Genomic DNA, 21,818 nt, shown 5'->3' on the forward strand with positions numbered 1-21,818 from the left:
AGACCTCCAGATGTGTTTCCTTCCAGAAGCCAAAAAACAGAAGGTCAAAAGGCTGGTGGAAGGAGCTCTTGCGAACCCGGTCATGTCCCTTAGGGCTGCAATGTCCTTACTTGGTACCCTGATATCTTGTCTGCCGGGGGTAATGTGGGCACAATACCACTCCAGAGTTTTACAGTGGGACGTCCTACAGAATGAGGTCTCGTTACATGGGCACTTGGAGAGACGGATGTTCCTATCTCCCCGGTCTATTGACTCTCTACAGTGGTGGGTGAATTTAGAAAACTTGTCTCGAGGAGTTCCCTGGGTGGTCAGAATATCTGAAATAATTACAACTGACTCGAGTCTACATGGATGGGGAGCTCACTTGGGGGATATGATTGCCCAGGGGTTCTGCTCGGACGCGGAGAGAGCTCTTTCCTCTAATACTAGGGAACTACTGGCAGTTGATAGGGCTGTTAATCATTTCATACCATTCCTTCACAATAAGAACATTAGGATCCTGTCCGATAATAATATAGCAGTAGCTTATATTAACCATCAGGGGGGTACTCGTGCTGGATCGCTAATGAGAGTGGCGGATCATCTCTTTCAGATCTCGGAACACCATCTCCTCTCTTTAACAGCCCTCCACATCAAAGGGAAAGAAAATTCAAAGGCAGACTTCTTAAGCCGTCATTTTTTAAGGCAAGGCGTATGGCAACTAAAACAGGACCTTTTTTCCCTATTAGTCCGGAAATGGGGTCTTCCGGTGGTGGATCTCTTCGCCACAAAACAAAACCGGAAGACAAAGGTTTTTTGCTCCCTAGATCCGAGAGAAAGGCCCCTAACGGTAGACGCTCTCCAAATCCCTTGGAACTTCAGTCTGGCCTATGCCTTCCCACCGTTAAACCTTCTGCCTATGGTACTAAGAAAGATCAGAGAGGACAAGGCAAGGGTCCTCTTGATCGCCCCCTCTTGGCCCAAAAGACCATGGTTCTCATGCCTGAGGAACTTGTCCATCTCGGACCCTTGGGTCCTGCCCGAAGTTCCGGATCTCCTCAGCCAGGGTCCAGTGCTCCATCCGCGAGCTTCGGGCCTCCACTTGACGGCGTGGAATTTGAGAGGTCCCTGCTAGAACTAAAAGGTTTTTCCCAGAGTCTAGTATCTACTTTATTACGTAGTAGAAAGCCTGTCACTACCAAAATTTATGCAAAAGTTTGGAACAAGTTTTTATCTTTTTCTAAATCTTCAGTGGATAAGGGAGCGCCAATTGGGAAGATTTTAGAGTTCCTACAAAGGGGCTTCGACCTGGGGTTAGCAACGAGCACCTTGAAGGTCCAAGTGTCGGCACTAGGTGCCCTCTATAACTGTGTCCTCGCAGAAAACTATTGGATTTCCCGCTTTATAAAAGCAGTAGGTAGGTTCAGGCCGGTTACCAAAACTAATGTCGTTCCATGGGACCTAAACCTGGTTCTGAAAGCGTTAGCTGGGGCACCCTTTGAACCAATAGATTCTGTATCCCTGAGATCTATTACCCTCAAAACAGCGCTTCTTGTAGCCCTAACATCTGCTAGCAGGATTGGTGATATTCAGGCTCTGTCCTCTGGCCCTCCCTTCACCCAGGTTCTGGACGACAGAATAATTCTTAGAGCAGATCCAGCATACTTGCCTAAGGTAGCTTCCCGTTTCATAGACTTCAGGAAGTAATATTACCCTCTTTTTGTCCGAACCCTAGTAATCAGATAGAAGCAGATTTCCATGCTTTAGATGTGAGAAGGTGTGTGGTTAGGTACCTTGCTGTCACTCAGCCCTTTAGGAGAGATAGTTCCCTGTTTGTCTCCTATCAGGGGGTTAGGAAGGGGCTTAAGGTCTCTAGATCCACCATAGCTAGATGGATTAGGGAGGCCATTACGCTAGCCTATGTATCCAGCGGAGAAGAAGCACCGCGTGGCCTGAAAGCTCACTCTACCCGGGCGGTGGCAACCTCATGGGCAGAGAGGTCTGGCGTCTCGATGGAGGATATATGTAAGGCAGCTACCTGGTCTTCTCCATCTACCTTCTATAAGCACTATAGACTAGATCTGGGTGCTTCGTCTGACCTCACATTTGGGAGAAGGGTGCTCCAAGCGGTGGTCCCTCCCTAGAATCTTCATCTCTGCAATTCTCTCGTGGTGCTGTCATGGTCGACCGATAAAGAGATTAGTTACTTACCGGTAACGGGATTTCTCGGAGACCATGACAGCACCCTTATATTCCCTCCCTTCACCCCTTTTTGGGAGCACTTCTTATCTGTTTTCATTCTTTATTCTCACACATTGGTGTTGTAAGAAAATGTATATACTGTTTGTTTCATGATTATGTTGCTATGTCTACTAACCGGGCGGTCCTCTCAATGCTCTGTAATCCAAACTGAGGCGAGAGGGAGGGCCGCCCCCTTTTAAGCCTGAAGGTTTCCTGTCCTTGGTGGGCGGATTCCCTCTCTCGTGGTGCTGTCATGGTCTCTGAGAAATCCCGTTACGGGTAAGTAACTAATCTTTCTCCTCCTATCCTCCAGAGAGGATAAGGTTAACACCGCTCTCCTCTGAGTAGTCAGGCCACCCTGATATCCGGTCTTACAGACCTATTGTCCTCAGGGGTGATATCCCTGGTTCCTACAAGAGAGATAGGCACAGGACATTATTCCAGACTCTTCCTAATAAAAAAAAACAAATGGCTCACAGAGAGTTATAATCAAGTCTAAGGCCACTGAATCAGTATATCCACTACCAACGATTCAAGATGGAATCCATCAGGTCGACGGTCCCCCTGATAGGACAGGACCATGTCATGGCCGCAATCGACCTCCAGGATGCATATTACCACATCCCCATACATCCACTTCACAGGAGGTTCCTAAGATTCGCAGTGGCTCAGGGGGATCAAATAGTCCACTATCAATTCAATGTTCTCCCATTTGGAATTTCATCAGCCCCGCGAATATTTACAAAAGTCATGGCAGAAGTCTGGTCAGAACATTTCAATAGTACCATACCTCGACGACCTGTTATTAATCGGGCCCTCAGTACCAGTACTCCGAGAACATCTACAGTTGACCACTCAGATCCTATCGTCTCTGGGCTGGTTAGTGAACCAGAAAAAATCAGAGATGGTTCCCTCGATGACAAAAACATTTCTAGGAGTACTATTGGATTCCCACAGCCAGATGTCATTCCTGCCCAAACTAAAACAGGTCATGATAAAAGCAAAAATCAATGTCCTAAAGAGCAGAAGATCAGTATCATTAAGAGACGCCATGTCGGTCCTCGGGTCTATGACATCCTGTATTCAGATGGTGGCCTGGGCTCAGGCGCATACCCGAACATTACAGACCCACATCCTTACGAATTGGGACGGATCCCCACGGTCTCTGAACAGGAGAATCCCTATACCACCACGAGTAAGGACTTTATTCTGGTGGCTGAACGGGAAAAATCTGAACAGAGGAGTACCATGGATCCAGAATCCGCTGGTAACCATAACGGTGGATGCCAGCGAAAAGGGATGAGGAGCCATGGTCTCCCAAGAGCTATTCCAGGGTATATGAACCAAAGGCCGTAGACTAGAGGAAGCCGCAGAGCCTCTGGTCCAGAAATCTCACATTCGGATATTTTCAGACAATATCACCACGGTAGCCCACCTTCGTCATCAAGGGGGCACAAGATACGAAAGCTTAAAAGCAATCTCAGCAAGAATATTCTCCTGGGCCGAAGAACATCTTCTATCCCTGTCGGCTCTTCATATCAAAGGTTCAGTCAATATCCAGGCCGACTTCTTAAGCAGAACAAAGCTTCATCCAGGAGAGTGGAGCCTAAACCCAAACGTCTTCCAGATGTTAGTTGAGAGATGGGGCTATCCAGAGGTAAATCTCTTCGCCGGACACCAGAACGCGAAAGTACCTCAATATTTCTCCCTGGATCCAAACGGCCCTTGCCTGGGCGTGAACGCATTCGCTTACAAATGGGAGTTCAAACTAGCGTATGCCTTTCCCCCACTACCTATCCTTTCAAAAACCTTACAGAAGATAAGGAATGAAGGGACCAGAGTAATCCTAGTGGCCCCTCGCTGGCCAAAAAGAAGTTGGTTCGGAACGTTAACCAGTCTGAGTGTGGAGAGCCCTCTAATCCTTCCTCCCATCAAGGATCTCCTTCTCCAGGGACCGATTCACCATCCGGATCCCGAGAGACTACACCTAACTGCCTGGCTTCTGAATTCCTGATATTAAAGACAAGAGGCCTCTCAGAGAAAGTCATCAAAACTCTCCAGAAGAGTGGGGAAACCTTCTTAAGGTGGTGTGCACCCACTCGCCCAGACCCTCATAGGGCTGATGTGGCTCAGATTCTAGACTTTTTACAAGAAGGTCTGGACAAAGGTCTCAGACCTAGTACTCTTAAGGTCCAGGTAGCGGCGTTAAGTTCATACTTCGATCAAAGACTAGCGGAACATCAGTGGGTGAGAAGATTTATAACAGCAGCCATCCGCATCCACCCTAGAGTAACAGACCTGGTTCCCCCCCCTGGGACCTTAACATTGTTCTGAAAGGGTTAACCCTTCCACCCTTTGAGCCCTTATCAACCATAAGACTGGACAGGCTGACCTGGAAAACTGCTTTCCTGGTGGCAATAACTACAGCCAGAAGAGTGTGCGAACTACAGGCCCTTTCGGTCAACGAACCCTACCTGAGAATCCTGGAAGATCATTTTCCAACTTGACCCTTCATTTCTACCTAAGGTGGTCTCAAATTTCCACAGATCTCAGGAGATAATCCTTCCATCTTTTTGTGACAACCCAAAAGACAAAATAGAGATGGAATTCCACACTCTGGACTTTCGGAGAATAGTACTGCACTATCTTCAAGAAACAGAAGAAGGAAGGAAAGGTTCCATTTGTCCATACACAAGGTCCAAATAGAGGAAAAAAGGCAGCAAAATCCACAGTAGCCAACTGGATTAAGAGGGCGATTATAGAGGCTTACCAGATTAAGGATCTACCTTCTCCAGCAAAGCTCAAGGCCCATTCTACAAGGGCGATATCAGTCTCCTGGGCTGAAAAAAAGCCAGCGCATCCATCGAACAGATTTGCAGAGCTGCCACATGGTCCTCAATTCATACTTTCTCCAAACACTACAGACTAGACCTAATGTCTGTTGGAGATATAGCCTTCGGAAGGAAGGTCCTTCAGGCTATTGTCCCTCCCTAGTATATCTTTGGTATACCTCCTGTGTGCTGTCGTGGGGGGTTATTGGAGAAAATAGAATTAGACTTACAGGTAATTTGGTTTCTAATAACCCACCACGACAGCACGGGTAATTCCCTCCCCCTCGCTTATTGTTTCTACGTCTGCTTGATCAGTAGAAATAAAAATTAATTTGAAGCACCTATACTCTTGTGGTCCTTAGTAATACCACTGGAGGGAGGATGTGGGAGGGGCTATTTAAACCTCTTCGTATTTCCTGTCCCTATTAGGTTGGGGTTACATCCTCCTGTGTGCGGTCGTGGGGTTATTAGAGAAAAATCCAAAGTTTGCTTAAAAAAAAAAAAAAGAAACATGGCGTCGTTTTCCGAGACCTGTCGTGGTGGGTTATTTTCCGTGTGCTGTCGTGGTGGGTTATTAGAAACCGAATTACCGGTAAGTCTAATTCTATTTTTTTCACCACTTAAATAAAAAAGAACCTATACATGTTTGGTGTCTACGAACTCGTAATGACTTGGAGAATAATAATGGCAGGTCAGTTTTAGCATTAAGTGAAAGAGGTAACAAAAAAAAACCACAACTGTGAAATTGCACTTTTTTTTCTAATTTCACTGCACTTGGAATTTTTCCCTTACACTGGAACCAGTGATGTTGTTCAAAGTTACAACTCGTCCTGCAAAAAATAAGACCTCACATATTCATATTGACCGAAAAAGAAAAAAGTTATGGCTCTGGGAACAAGGGGAGCAAAAAACAAAAACGGAAAATGCTCCGGTCATTAAGGGGTTAAGCCAGTTCTTAATGACTGTCTTGACAGTGTGCAGTGATGCATCTAATACCGCGAAATTTTTTTTTCTTTTTGTATTTTTCTGATAACTTTCAATACAGGTCCCTTTGCTGTGCTTTAAGCTGTTTTTGCTGTAAACTGCAACTAAAAAAGTCAGAAAAACCATACCTGAACAGCTAAACTTTATATGGGGTTAATCTTAATCACTTTAATCAAGTTTAAATGTGACTGGTTAATTCTGAACACAACCACATCCCCAATTATAAAATGGTGTCCACACTTATGCATCAACATCATTTAGTGTTATTTTTTTCCCCGCTCAGGGTCCGTGCCCACGATGCGTTTTTCAAGCGTTTATGCTGCGGAATTTTTGCAGTGTAAACGCTTGGTAATCCGCACCCCATGGTCCCCAATGAAATTCCACACTTTCAATGCCCATGCTGCGGATTTTTACTCAGCGTTTTTGATGTGCTCAAAAATCCGCAGCATGTCCATTATTTGTACGTTTACGCATGCGGAATTGCCATCTACAATGCATTAGAAAATGCATGGCAATTCCGCATGTGCAAAACACGCGAAAAACGCGTGTCAAATTCCGCATTCGTTTTTCCGGGCAAGGAGATGCAGAAATTTTCTGCTTCATTTCTGCATCGTGGGCTCATAGCCTTAAAGTGATTTCAGTTTGCTTCTCAATGGTACAGATTGTGTGACATTAAAGGTGGAAAAAGTTTAGAAATGATTAAAAAACCTGACATTTTAACAGGGGTGTGTAGGTTTTTTAAATACACTATATGACTTTTATATTAGTAACAATAATTCTATTTTTTTTTTTTCAAACACAGTATAATACACAGATTAATTGATATACTAACCTTATTCTGCAAGTCAATACGACAATGAGAGTACCCAACTTCTTTGTTTTATTAATCTTGCAGGCAATTTTTTTTTTTTTTTTGAGGTATATGTCATAATCCAACACCCATGCCCTTTTTTTTATTATTTTTAACATAGACTACAGTTTGACTAGTGCCAAATGACATTTTGATCACATTATATTTAAATTATTGTGAGGCTAGATGAGCTGCGGTTCTGGTACTGCTTTTGTATTTTTTTTACTAAGTGTACACCGTATGAGATAAATGGTAACATAGTTTTATAATAAATATGGGTTTATAAGATTACAAGGATATAAAATGAATATAATTGTTTACTCCACCACTTTTGTACAAGAAAATTAATTTAAAAGAAAAATGTAATTTGTATATATTTTGTTTGTACACAAACACTTTTCTCTCTCAAAGAAAAAAAAAATACACCATGCACCATGTTCTGCAAGCCATAACTTAATTTGTACCATTTTTGGATATGTATAACTTTTTGGTCACTTTTTTTATTTTGTTTCTTTTTTTTTTTTTTTTTTGTGAGCCAGGATAAACAAAAATGCAATTCTCTATTTTTCTTTTTGTGGCGTTTACCATGCATGGTGAATAATGATGGTGTGTAAAAACACCATCGTTATTCATCATGCATGGTAAACGCCGCAAAAACCTACCTGCCTGCAAAATACCTGGCCACATATGAGTCTGGCTCCTGTAGCTGATCGCACCAATGCAGAAGTTGTACGTCATTGCTGATCGCATAGTACATGTTATTCATGGAGTATTAAGTGCAGGTGCTTGTGATGGATATGAACGTCATGTAGCGTTAAGGTCCGAGGCGTGTGTGACCGCAGCCTAAAGGTTGGTCGAAATATTCATCTGCTACTCTAACCATTCTGGATGGTCGCCCTTTTATTTGATGAAACTGGAAGAGTTTAAATGGCAAATTGTGGAGCCCTAAAATATATATTTTTTTCTTATTTTGTTTTTCTTTCAGCAGTAAAAACCATGAAGGTGATAAATTTCTTCCTGCTCCACCTTCTGCACCGCTGAAACGGCAAGAACTTGAAAATCTAAGGTATTAACTTGTAATTCTTCGTTAATTACTAGTTGCTTTCGTATACATAAATGTCATTGCACACTACATCCGTGATTTGGAGTAGTTTAGGTAACTGCACGTGGCAGACTTGTTGCCGAAATGTCTGTGTCTTGAATATCTGCACTGTTATTGTAAGCGCATTTGTTTCTCCAGAATATGAATATATTTCTGCGGGCCTCATTAAGATGAGTAGGAGAGAAAGTTCTGAAACAAATTTGCCATTTTTGGCTGCGCGCCTGCTATGTGTTTTTCAAGCGTTTTTGCCGCGGAATTTCCGCAGCGAAAACGCTTGGTAATAGTTCCCCATGGTCCCCATTGATTATCCACATGTGCTATGCACATGCTGCGGAAATTTCCGCTGCCGATTATCATTGCGGAAAAATACGCAGCATGTCCATTAATTTTGCGGACACGCAGCGTAATCGCCGCCATTGACTTGCATTGGACCGCGTGACATCCGCATCACTGCATTTGTACATGCGGATATCACACGGTTCAATGTGCGGATGGTACCCCGGTCTGGAGGAGAGGAGACTCTCCTCCAGACCTGGGTACCATAGAACCTGTTAAAAAAAAGAATTTAAAATAATAATAAAAAAAAGATTATACTTACCTTCCGATGTCCTCCCGGTGTTTTCTCCCCTCCTTTTGGTCTGCTGTATGGGTCGCGGTGTTGTGAAGGACCTGCCATGACGTCATTGAGTCATGTGATCTGTCACATGACTCAATGAAGTCACCGCAGGTCCTTCACACCACCGCGAGCCGCCCAAGACACCGGACGCAGCGGAGAAAACACTGGGAGGACATCGGAAGGTAAGTATAATCTTTTTTTTTATTTTTTTTACCATTCTTATTCTTTTTTTTTTTTTTTTTTTTTTTAACTAACTTGGTCACACTACTATAAATCAATCCATGCCGGTTGCATGGATTTATATAGTGTGACCAAGTTGTCAAGCACTTTCCAAGTGATGCTAAAATCGCTTGGAAAAGCGCTTGATAACCCGTATGCGGAAATGCATGTAAAAACCGCATGCTTTTTTCCTGCCAGGGAGAAGCAGAAAAAATATGCAGCATTTCTGCATCGTGGGCACATAGCCTTTCTGTTTAATCCGTACTCCGCTCCATGAGCGTGCTCAGACATAAGCTGTGCGGTTTTTCCTCTTGAGCTGCGCACTCCTGAGCCATCTCTTCAGCAGTAAGTGGGATCTCCGCACCCGGACCCCTACCAATCTGCATGAAATTTAAGGGCCTACAAAATATACACTGCTCAAAAAAATAAAGGGAACACTTAAACAACAGAATATAACTCCAAGTAAATCAAACTTCTGTGAAATCAAACTGTCCACTTAGGAAGCAACACTGATTGACAATCAATTTCACATGCTGTTGTGCAAATGGAATAGACAATAGATGGAAATTATTGACAATTATCAAGACACCCTCAATAAAGGAGTGGTTCTGCAGGTGGGAACCACAGACCACATCTCCGTACCAATGCTTTCTGGCTGATGTTTTGGTCACTTTTGAATGTTGGTTGTGCTTTCACACTCGTGGTAGCATGAGATGGACTCTACAACCCACAGAAGTTGCTCAGGTAGTGCAGCTCATCCAGGATGGCACATCAATGCGAGCTGTGGCAAGAAGGTTTGCTGTGTCTGTCAGCGTAGTGTCCAGAGGCTGGAGACGCTACCAGGAGAGAGGCCAGGAGATGTGGAGGGGGCCGTAGGAGGGCAACAACACAGCAGCAGGACCTCTACCTCCACCTTTGTGCAAGGAGGAACAGGAGGAGCACTGCCAGAGCCCTGCAAAATGACCTCCAGCAGGCCACAAATGTGCATGTGTCTGCACAAACGGTTAGAAACCGACTCCATGACGGTGGTATGAGGGCCCGACGTCCACAGATGGGGGTTGTGCTCACAGCCCAACACCATGCAGGACTCTTGGCATTTGCCACAGAACACCAGGATTGGCAAAGTCGCCACTGGCGCCCTGTGCTCTTCACAGATGAAAGCAGGTTCACACTGAGCACATGTGACAGACGTGACAGTCTGGAGACGCCGTGGAGAGCAATCTGCTGCCTGCAACATCATTCAGCATGACCGGTTTGGCAGTGGGTCCGTAATGGTGTGGGGTGGCATTTCTTTGGAGGGCCGCACAGCCCTCCATGTGCTCGCCAGAGGGAGCCTGACTGCCATTAGGTACCGAGATGAGATCCTCAGACCCCTTGTGAGACCATATGCTGGTGCGGTTGGCCCTGGGTTTCTCCTAATGCAGGACAATGCCAGACCTCATGTGGCTGGAGTGTGTCAGCAGTTCCTGCAAGATGAAGGCATTGAAGCTATGGACTGGCCCGCTTGTTCCCCAGACCTGAATCCTATTGAGCACATCTGGGACATCATGTCTCGCTCCATCCACCAACGTCACGTTGCACCACAGACTGTCCAGGAGTTGGTGGATGATTTAGTCCAGGTCTGGGAGGAGATCCCACAGGAGACCATCCGCAACCTCATCAGGAGCATGCCCAGTCGTTGTAGGGAGGTCATACAGGCACGTGGAGGCCACACACAATACTGAGCCTCATTTTGACTTGTTTTAAGGACATTACATCAAAGTTGGATCAGCCTGTAGTGTGTTTTTCTACTTTAATTTTGGGGGTGACTCCAAATCCAGGCCTCCATTGGTTAATAAATTTGATTTCCATTGATGATTTTTGTGTGATTTTGTTGTCAGCACATTCAACTTTGTACAGAACAAAGTATTCAATGAGAATATTTCATTCATTCAGATCTAGGATGTGTTATTTGAGTGTTCCCTTTATTTTTTTGAGCACTGTATTTAAAAAAAAAAAAAAAACTAGAATAAAATGTGTACCAAAGTTTGCCACACTTTTTAAGGCCATGTTCCCATGTGCAAAAATGCAGCAGTTTTTTTTTCTGCAGGTTTCCAGCACAAATTAGTCAATAGCAAACTGTTTTGATTATTCCGATTTTGCGGCATTTTTATAATGCATTTTTTCGCCTTTTATTGATGTGTTTTTCAGTGCATTTTTTGTACAAAAAAAATGCTAGAATTCTGCACTTAAAATCGCAACTGCATTATTTACATGCAATTTTTCAGGTTTTCGTAGAGGCTTAAAGAGTGAATCACCAAAAATGCATAGTTTAACAGTGTCTTCAAATGCACAGTAGGCCCGAGTGTACATGAAATCACATCCACTTTGTTTGAGCTGTTAAAGGCAACAAGTTATTTGCAAAAAAAAAAAGCAGCCGAAAAAAACCTGCATGCGAACATGACCTAAGAGTGGACCATACCACTAAAACATTGTAGAAGTTCTCTATAGCTGGGTAATTAAAAGTTTATAATAAACATTGTGATTCCATACCTTCATAAATCCTGTGCTTGCTGTGAGTCATACATTCAGATGTTGTAATCCAGTTCTGGTCTAGTTTGTACAGCTTGTTCAGGTATAGTTCATTATAATGCGAACCTGGGCAAAGTGCGGCCCCCTGGCTGTTCCATTCCGGCCCGCAGATGGATACAGCCGAAAGGCTGGAAACACTGGCCCCCGGACCATTTTCTGTTGTCCCATTCCTTTTAAATAAGAAGTCATGCTCAAGACTGTGTTGCAATTCTGTTTTGTACAGAGACAGAATAGTGATTCCACATAGGAGCCTGAGCACTCTATGTATTTCATGCAGAGTTTTTTATGTGTTAAGATATGAGAAGACTAGGACCTGTTTTGCAGCACCCGACAGCAGCCACCACATATTGAATGTAGCTCCTCTGCAGCACCCGGCAGCAGCCACCACATGTTGAATGGAGCTGTGCTCTGCAGCACCTGGCAGCAACCACCACATATTGAATGGAGCTGCTCTGCAGCACCTGGCAGCAGCTACCACATATTGAATGGAGCTGCGCTCTGCAGCACCTGGCAGCAGCTACCACATATTGAATGGAGCTGCGCTCTGCAGCACCTGGTAGCAGCCACCACATATTGAATGGAGCTGCTCTCTGCAGCACCTGGCAGCAGCCACCACATGTTGAATGGAGCTGCGCTCTGCAGCACCTGGCAGCTGCCACCACATATTGAATGGAGCTGCGCTCTGCAGCACCTGGCTGCAGCCACCACATATTGAATGGAGCTGCACCCGGCAGCAGCCACCACATAATGAATGGAGCTGCTTGGCAGCAGCCACCACATATTGAATGGATCTGCTCTGCAGCACCCGGCATCAGCCACCACATATTGAATGGAGCTGAACTTTACAGCACCTGGCAGCAGCCACCACATATTGAATGGAGCTGCGCTATGCAGCACCTGGCAGCAGCCACCACATATTGAATGGAGCTGCGCTTTGCAGCACCTGGCAGCAGCCACCACATATTGAATGGAGCTGTGCTCTGCAGCTTCCGGAAGCAGCCGCCACATTGAATGGAGCAGCAGCCACCACATAGAGTTGCAACCGGCAGCAGCCACCACATATTGAATGGAGCTGCTCTGCAGCACCCAGCAGCAGCCACCACATATTGAATGGAGCTGCGCTCTGCAGCACCTGGCAGCTGCCACCACGTATTGAATGGAGCTGCTCTCTGCTGCACCTGGCAGCAACCACCACATATTGAATGGAGCTGCGCTCTGCAGCACCTGGCAGCAGCCACCACATATTGAATGGAGCTGCACTCTGTAGCACCTGGCAGCAGCCACCACATATTGAATGGAGCTGCTCTCTGCAGCACCTGGCAGCAGCCACCACATATTGAATGGAGCTGTGCTCTGCCTCATCCGGAAGCAGCCGCCACATTGAATGGAGCAGCACTCAGCAGCCTCCACCTATGGAGCAGCACCCAGCAGCAGCCACCACCTATGCATCTGCGCTTTGCAACTTTGTTCAGTTTTCAGATCAGGCTGCCGGATCCTCTATCAGCTGATTGGCGAGTGCGTCTGATTCCCATCAATCTCATATTGGTGCGACTCTGGCGAGCGACTCTGGCGAGCGACTTTTACAACTGTAATAATTAAAAAAATAAAAAAAAAGTAACTGTTCGCTGATGGGACTTGAACCCAAAATTCTGCGTCCCAAAGCCAGTGCACTAACCACTAAGCTATAAACTCAGTTGTAAAAGCCTAGCAGTTCTATTTGGTTATATGGTTTTCAGTGCAAACGTGTCGAAAACTCATTGGGACTTATGCACAGACTCCAAGCAAGCCAAATTCAAATGATGTTTGATTTTGATGTGCGAGTCTGATGTGACTTTCTTCAAACATCAGAATCAGAATCACAATGACTTTTAGTCACCCTGAGTATTTTCATGGTTGATCTAATAAGACAAGAAAAGCTATCAGTTAGTATCACTTGACTGGATAGCGCAATGGTAAAGGCCCCGTCACACTAAGCGATGCAGCAGCGATCCCGACAATGATACGACCTGTCAGGGATCGTTGCTGCGTCGCTAATACATTGCTGGTGAGCTGTCAAACAGGCAGGCTCACCAGCGATCAGGGGAGCAGCGACATCGTGGAAAGGATCTTTCCACGATGTCCTGCTCCCGGTTACCAGCCTGCTGCTGAAGCAGGAGCAGGCTCGTAACCATGATAAACAGCGGGTTACTAAGTGCGCGTGTGCCCCTAGTAACCCGATGTTTACCATGGATACCACTCTGCTACGATGCGCGGGAGGTTACCATTCACCTTAGCAGAGTCGTATCCATGATAAACATCGGGTTACTAGGGGCACACGCGCACTTAGTAACCCGATGTTTATCATGGATACGACTCTGCTAAGGTGAACGGTAACCTCCTGCACACCGTAGCAGAGTGGTATCCATGGTAAACAGCGGGTTACTAAGTGCGCGCGTGCCCCTAGTAACCCGATGTTTACCATGGATACCAGCCTGATCGTTGGTCCCGCTTGTCACACACAGTGATGTGTGCTGGCCAGCGGGAGGCCAACGACCAAAAAATGGTCCAGGACACTTTGCAGCGATCAGCGACCTCACAGCAGGGGCCTGATCGCTGCAAAGTGTCACATATAGCGACATCGCTGGTGAGGTCGCTGTTGCATCACCAAAACCGTGACACAGCATCGATCTCGCTAGCGATCTCGCTATGTGAGACGGGGGCTTTAGGCATCAGCCTCTGAAACTACATTAAGAGTTCAAATCTTGATAGGAATAAGATTTTTTTTTTTATATATATATTATGGCTATTTAGCACACAACTTGGGAGGATGGAAATAAAAATTTAGAATAAAGACATTTTATCATTAGACCCCTTTAAGAAATTATGCAAATATATAGTCACTTGGAAATAGATATGTAGTAAATTATTGCCTCCCAATTTACGTTGGCTATGTAATTTACCATGCAAATAGACAGCATGTCTGAAACTCTTAACACATCAGGATGACAGTGTCAGATATTAAAAGTAAAACACCCCTGTAGTTTGTGTGCTAAACAGTCATAATTAAAAAAAAATATATATCTTATTCCTATCAGGATTTGAACTCTTAACACTGTAGTTTCAGAGGCTGATGCCTTACCATTAAGCTATCCAATCAAGTGATACTAACTGATAGCTTTTCTTGTCTTATGAGATCAACCATGAAAATACTCAGGGTGACTAAAGTCATTGTGATTCTGATGTTTGAAGAAAGTCACATCAGACTCACACATCAGAATCAAACATCATTTGAATTTGGCTTTCTTGCAGTCTGTGCATAAGTCCCAATGAGTTTTAGACAAGTTTGCACTGAAAATCATATAACCAAAGAGAACTCCTAGGTTTTTACAACTGAGTTTATAGCTCAGTGGTTAGTGCACTGCTTTTGGGACACAGAATTTTGGGTTCAAGTCCCATCAGCGAACAGTTATTTTATTTTTTTATTAGTAGTATTATTACAGTTGTAAAAGTCACTCGTCAGAATCACTTCTCAAACAGGGTATTTAGCCTCATCATTCTGATGTTTGATTTTGATATCTGATCATGTCCTAAAATGGACACTGTAGTTCCGGTAGGGGTTACTATGTGCACACTGAACCTGACCCGGGATGCTTTAGATTTACTGGTGTGTTCCTCAGACCTCCATCAATGTAACATTACAGTATGATGCCTGTGGGTTTGTCTGGTAATCATTCCTACCATTGTCTGCTCTGTGCTGCTAGTAGCTGAGGGGGCCCTGGTGTAGGAGCAAGGAAATATTCCCACATGGACGCTCCCCGCCTCAGTAGCTGCCAGAGCCCTTCCATTCCTCTTGGGCAATGGTTCAATAAGTCTTTGCATCACCTGGCTGCACTTTGAGATTCCATATGTTTTAAAGTGTGAGAACAAGCAAGTCTTGTTTGAATAGGTCATGACCAAGTGATCTGATCATGGCAGCCATGGGGCGATGAAGGGGGGAATACAAGTCTATTTTGTTTGCAAGTGGAAGTTCAGTGTAATCCCTTTCTTGCCTGGGAGGCCCGTAGTGCACTGCAGATTTATGCAGTAAGCTGCAGGCTCCTGTCGGGGAAATTGCTCTTTCAAGGATAGACGTTCTCTTCTATGGTTTTGAGAAGATCAGCCATCTGTTTTGTTACACCGTTGAATATCCAGATGTGTTTTTAAAACAAACAAACAAAAAAAAACCGCATGCTTATTAAACAATGACATTAACTCACTTTGTTGTAAAGGTATAATAAATATTTTATTAATGATAAATATATTATGCACATTGTAAGTAAAGGAGATCTAGAGTTTCCTGGCCTGTAATGAACAGTCAATGCTCTCTGCTTTAGACTCCAGTCTAGAAGAACCAGTTCACACTGCTATCACAGGTACCCGCTATGTCAGTGGTGAGGAACATGTCGCCCTTGGGTGCTCAGACTCCTCTCCCTGTGTATACTACTCTGTGCTCACTGCCTGGCAGAGCTTGTTGAATATTTATTATTGCCTATATTGACTTCATGAAGAGTTGTATAAATCAATATGCACTGAGCGCCCCCTTGTGTACCCAGATGTCATTCATGCTCCATTGCTTTATTGGTCAGATCTTTAAAGGGAAACCGCCACCAGGTTTTTGCAAACCCCCCTCTCATGAGAGCAGCATTATGTATGGGCAGAAACCCTGATTCCAGCGATGTCACTTACTGGGCTGCTTGCTGCAGTGTTTATAAAATTACTGTTTTCAATAATGCAGATCTAGCAGTTCTCTGAATGCTGAGCCCTGTATAATCCCACCCACACCACTGATTGGCAGCTTTCTGCCTATGCCGTGTACACAGAAAGCAGCCAATCAGTGGTAAATGGCAGGGTTATATAGAGCCCATGAATATGGAGGACTACATGGCAGCAAGTTTATTAAAATTGAGAATTGGATGGTTAAAATGTGATTTTATGAAAACTACAGCAAAGAGCCCAGTAAGTGACACATCGCTGGAATCAGGGTCTCTGTCTCTGCATCATGCTGCTTTCAGATTAGGTGGCAAAAAACTGATGACTGATTCACATAAACATATTAACAAAACATCCAGTTTTAGTTTTTACGCTTTAGTCTTTTTTCCTCCTCTCCTGCCAAAAGCCATGACCTTTTTTATTTCTCAGTCCACATAGCTGTAAGAGAGTTTGTTTTCTGTGAAACAAGTGTTTTTTTTGCTTTTTTTTTTAAACGACAACATTAATGTAATAAAACTTGTAATATACTGAATAAAAACATTTTATTGCAGTACATAGCTATTTTTACTATGTTCTATGAAACCCAACCTGTGGCTGTGCTTCAAAGGAGTGGTATGATGGCAGCAGCTATAACCCATTGGCAGCCTGCGAACGTATCGCGGGAAGCCCTGTGGGCGCCTGAGCTGTCTCCCCTATGGGATTTGGGCACTTTAATACTGATAGATAGGTGCTTAAACAGAAGTGATCACTACTGTTGGAGGCGGGTGCTGGCGGTACAGTACAGCCAGCACTTGCCATGGTGAATCAGGCCCTATCCATACACTTGCACCCTCTCAATGACGTATGTTTGTGTCTTTGTTAAAATAGATGTCACCAGAAAATTACCCATTGTGTAAATGCTTTTTTTTATGTTAAATGTATATTTATTAAAGATTTTAATGTTTTTTAGAACACAATATTAAATATTAAAATTGTTATTACTTCCTGTACATCACATGAATGTAATAAAACGCCCTTTAACATAAAAGCCTGTTTTAAACCACTGGTAATTTCCTGATGAAGTGTCCCTTGCTGTAATCTAGGAGCTGTTTTGGTAATCTGGCTGCTGTATGATCACAGGCCCGATTGCTTTGTTTGCCGGCCGCAGTCTAGTGTAACCTAGCAGCACTGCGTAAAACACACTGCCTTCTCTCCGGCATGTCAGCAGGGGTAAAGCTGACCAACATTCAAAGTATTTTCCCTTTTGATACCTCAAGTGGATTTTTTTTCCTCTTCTGATCCACTTTTCTTCATCCTCTCCTTCCTCTATTAACCCTTCTTGCCCTCTTTTAGATTGAGAAGAAAATGTGAATTGGTAGAAATGTGCATAAACTATCACCTTCAATTCAGGTTCAAATCAGCGATCACAATACATTTTTTATCCAGTCGTGAACTTTTCTTCCACCCTCCTGCCTGAAAGATTTCCGGAAGCCGTAACGCTCCCCTTTCCCTCCAACATGGAATTAATACTTCTTTGCATCATCAAACACATGCCGGACTCTGCTGTGCGCTTTTTCTTTTCCTTACTGGCTCATAAATTTTCAGTGACTGACATTTCCCGGCTAAGACTTTTTTCCACATGGATAGCTCTAATTCAGGGGCCCAGATTACATGTAATAGACTCTGATTTTATATGGTGACGCTAATCTTGTGCTTTACGCCCTGCCCCGTGTTTTTAGGGACTTGTTTAGGACTGATCTGCTGGTGCGTGTCACTGATTGTGCTTGTGGCATTAGTGTTACTATAGAAGCTACGGTACTCGTGTGATCAGTTATATTATAACACTTATTACTTATATTGTAGGCCGGTCTGATGTAAGAAATGTCTTCATCTTAGATTTCAGTATTCCATATAATCTAGTGATTATAACTGAAGTATATAATATGATTTTATAGGTTAATTTTACATCTCCACTTTACAATGAAAAAATTTAAATGACTTCTACTCCGAAATATTTAATTTTTTTTTTCCCCCTAAATTTTACAGTTTAATAGAAACTTGATAAGGACATGACCGATTTTACTAGCGGCCCCAAAGATGTCTTGTAGTAGCGTTTTTTTTTGTATGTTTTTTGTATGAATGCAATCCGCTTTTATGTTACATATATGGGGTTGCTATTTTGAAATGGAGGGTGACAGATGACCATACATAGAAGTTGCAGAAACGTGTAGAAGACCACATGGGCGTCTTTAGTAATTTGCATTGTTTTCGGTGAAAAGGCATATACATTGAGTCAAGTTCGATTGGAAAGGAGTATGAGAAACCTCAACAGGGTTCCAACAGACAACCACCTTAATTCTCACTCTTCAGACCCCACAAATGTGACCTTTCACAAAATATATATTTTTTTATTAGCAGTAAATATCTTATAAACATTTATATGCGTGGTTACTAGTAAGAATTTATTCTTTCCAAGGACTTTACAAAGGAATATTAATTGTGTGTAAAGGAAAGGCCATATGATCATTACAATAAGAAAAGGTTCTTTACAGTCGAGGTCCGTCTAGCCGGGCGGCGGCAGTAAATCACCGCAGATCAGCTACTGGTTTGCTGTTTGGCAGTCACTTAATAGCCTGTTTACACAGACAGACCGCACTTCAGAGGCGCACTGGACAGTCAGTAATAGATCACTCGGTGTACATAGGCCGCCATTGTTCTCGACAGCACAGGGTCCTTTTCACACCAGATGATGTGGTGCAAAGAATGTCAGCATATCAAACTTGAATAGATCATTATCGAAAACCAAATGGCGTTGAGATTGTAATTATTCAAGAAATGAATAATAGTTTTTGATGCACCGGTGTCTTTTAGTTCAACCCATGCAACCTGTAGCCTCTAAGATAGAAAATATGCCTTGTGAAAATCCAATGGTTGTTTTTTTTTTTTTTAATACCTGATGTGTTACAGGAGGGTTTCACACACACACATTTTACTATTCTGATCTAAAGTGACTCTTGTGAAAAATTTATCTTCGAGCCTGTCCCCAGTGAAAACCTGAAATTCTGGATATTTAGGTGTTGATGGGGTATATCAATGTTTTGTTTTAGTTGTTAACTATTTTCCTTTATTTTTTATCTCAAATGTGTATAGTTATATAGGAAAATGAATGTCACTCTCCAGTGTCATCACCAGATTAATAAATAATAATAATTAATTAATAAGAGGGGCACTGGCAGAATTTTTTTCCTTTTTAATTTAGCCTACTTAACCTGAGCTAATAAAAGGGCTGAATTTCATTTAATAAAATCCCCTGGCACTCTGACCTATTCCAGAGAAAGGGTGTCACTGCTGCGGGCATGTCTCTATGTACACATGTGTAGATTTACAGAGTACAGGCATTATTTCACTCTCATACTGAGGGCTGTGGAGTCGGTAAGCCAAACCTCCGACTCCTCAATTTCCATAACACCGACTCCACGACTCCGACTCCCTCATACATGGCTCATGTTTAAGTGTTAAATTTATAGTAGGACACATTTTTCTCAGCTAAAAGTCTAGATCCTTAGATCAGGAATAGGACAGACATTTATAGGACACTTTATAACTTTCCCCAAATTCTTATGAAAAAATATTCCCCACAAACTGCATTGAACTACTGTACCCAATTTCTTATATATTTTAGGAGTCTGTCCATTTTATACCGACTGATACATATACACTTTTTTGATACAGAACAAGTTGCTTTGTTTTTAGGACTGACCATGAAAAGTCCTAGGCAGTCGAGGAAGCGCGAGGTTTAGGATTAAGCAATTTGTCAGTGTCGCTTGTGCTTCGGCTTCTTCTGCTCCAGAAATCTGTCTAACTTTGTTAAGCAAACACTTAACTGATCTGACATTTCATCTTGGAAATGCTGTTACTTAGAATTAACGGCAATCTCTCTGTGACACGTGGCACAGTTCTCTCGTGGAGAGTTTTCTGTACATCTGTGTGGTCCTAGAACAACGGACTGGTGGGCTAACTTAAGTTACTAAAACTAAACTTTATATTTTATGGGATGCATTGGCACTTGCTTCAGACTCCTGGTACTGGTAATTGCTGTAGAGCAGATATGTCCCGGTTTGGTGGTTCCTGTAGGTCCACCTCTTAGAAGCCACAATGGCATCTGTCAGTAATAAGTGTGGTCAGGACGTATAGCACATGTAGGGCAGGTAGTGTTGCCGCAGTCGTCTCCTTCACAGCTCCTGGCTGCACTGGAATGAACTCTCCATTACTGAAAAGCTTTTGTGTGTGTTCAGATTGGATGTGACATCTGGGAAGGGACACAACAGTATTTGCACGAATGTGCTTCAGGACCTGTTTTGGAGCATAATTAAAGTGTGTGCCTCCTGGGAATACAGGAATAAAGACGCCCCAGGCCTTGCCATGAAATATATGACTTACTGCTAGACCAAGAGTGGGCTTGACAGTTACCAGAAGATTGCAGCTGTAATAGCCCACCTACCTTCAGGAGAGTCATGTTCAGTGTTCTCACGAATCTCCTGGCCAGCTCCACATGAAGCCTACAAAACATGATCCCCTCAGCTTCCTAAAAGTCACCTTCACAGCCTCATATTTCAATCCAAAGCCTTGTTTCTTTCCTTCAAAGGAACGTGCTACTCAGGAAGAAGAAAAAAAAATGCATCCATGTATTTGTACAGTCATGGCCAAAAGTATTGAGAATGAGACAAATAGTAATTTTTCCAAAGTTTACTGCTTCATTTTTTGTAATGGCAATTTGCATATACTCCTGAATGTCAAAGAGTGATCAGCTTAACAGCAATTACTGTACTTGCAAATTCAATATTTGCCCAGAAAATGAATTTTAACCCCCAAAACACATTTCGACATCATTGCAGTCCTGCCTTAAAAGGAGCAGCTAACATCGTTTTAGTGATTGATCCATTAACACAGGTGTGGGTGTTGATGAGGACAGGGCTGGCGATCAATCAGTCATGATTAAGTAAGAATGACATCACTGGACACTTTAAAAGGAGGCTGGTTCTTGGTATCATTGTTTCTCTTCAGTTAACCATGGTTATCTCTAAAGAAACACGTGCAGCCATCATTGCACTGCACAAAAATGGCCTAACAGGGAAGAGTATCGCAGCTACAAAGATTGCACCTCAGTCAACAATCTATCGCATCATCAAGAACTTCAAGGAGAGAGCTTCCATTGTTGTCAAAAAGGCTCCAGGGCGCCCAAGAAAGACCAGCAAGCGCCAAGACCGTATCTTTAAACTGTTTCAGCTGCGGGATTGGACTACCAGCAGTGCCGAGCTTGCTCAGGAATGGCAGCAGGCTGGTGTGAGTGCTTCTGCACGCACTGTGAGGCGGAGACTCTTTGAGCAAGGGCTGGTTTCAAGGAGGGCAGCAAAGAAGCCACTTCTCTCCAGAAAAAACATCAGGGACCGACTGATATTCTGCAAAAGGTACAGGGAGTGGACTGCTGAGGACTGGGGCAAAGTCATTTTCTCTGATGAATCCCCTTTTCGATTGTTTGGGACATCTGGAAAACAGCTTATTCGGAGAAGAAGAGGTGAGCGCTACCACCAGTCTTGTCTCATGCCAACTGTAAAGCATCCTGAAACCATTCATGTGTGGGGTTGCTTCTCAGCCAAGGGAATGGGCTCACTCACAGTCTTGCCTAAAAACACAGCCATGAATAAAGAATGGTACCAG

At 43.5% G+C, this 21,818-nt stretch overlaps 1 protein-coding gene across 5 annotated transcripts in view; it reads left to right on the plus strand.

Moving 5' to 3' along the window:
* The window catches only part of CNOT10 (CCR4-NOT transcription complex subunit 10), a 100,136-nt gene that overhangs the window by 49,152 nt on the left and 29,166 nt on the right, over nucleotides 1-21,818 (plus strand). For 3 of the 5 annotated variants that reach the window (XM_073678039.1, XM_073678042.1, XM_073678040.1), the window contains one exon: nucleotides 7,871-7,951. In XM_073678039.1, the coding sequence (XP_073534140.1) occupies nucleotides 7,871-7,951 (81 nt within the window). The remainder of the gene's footprint in view (nucleotides 1-7,870; nucleotides 7,952-21,818) is intronic. The other 2 variants (XM_073678041.1, XM_073678043.1) reach the window with 1 other exon arrangement.

The sequence above is a fragment of the Phyllobates terribilis genome, unplaced genomic scaffold (assembly GCF_046119375.1).
Source record: "Phyllobates terribilis strain yellow unplaced genomic scaffold, ASM4611937v1 Scaffold_4__5_contigs__length_816908805, whole genome shotgun sequence".
NCBI lineage: Eukaryota > Metazoa > Chordata > Amphibia > Anura > Dendrobatidae > Phyllobates > Phyllobates terribilis.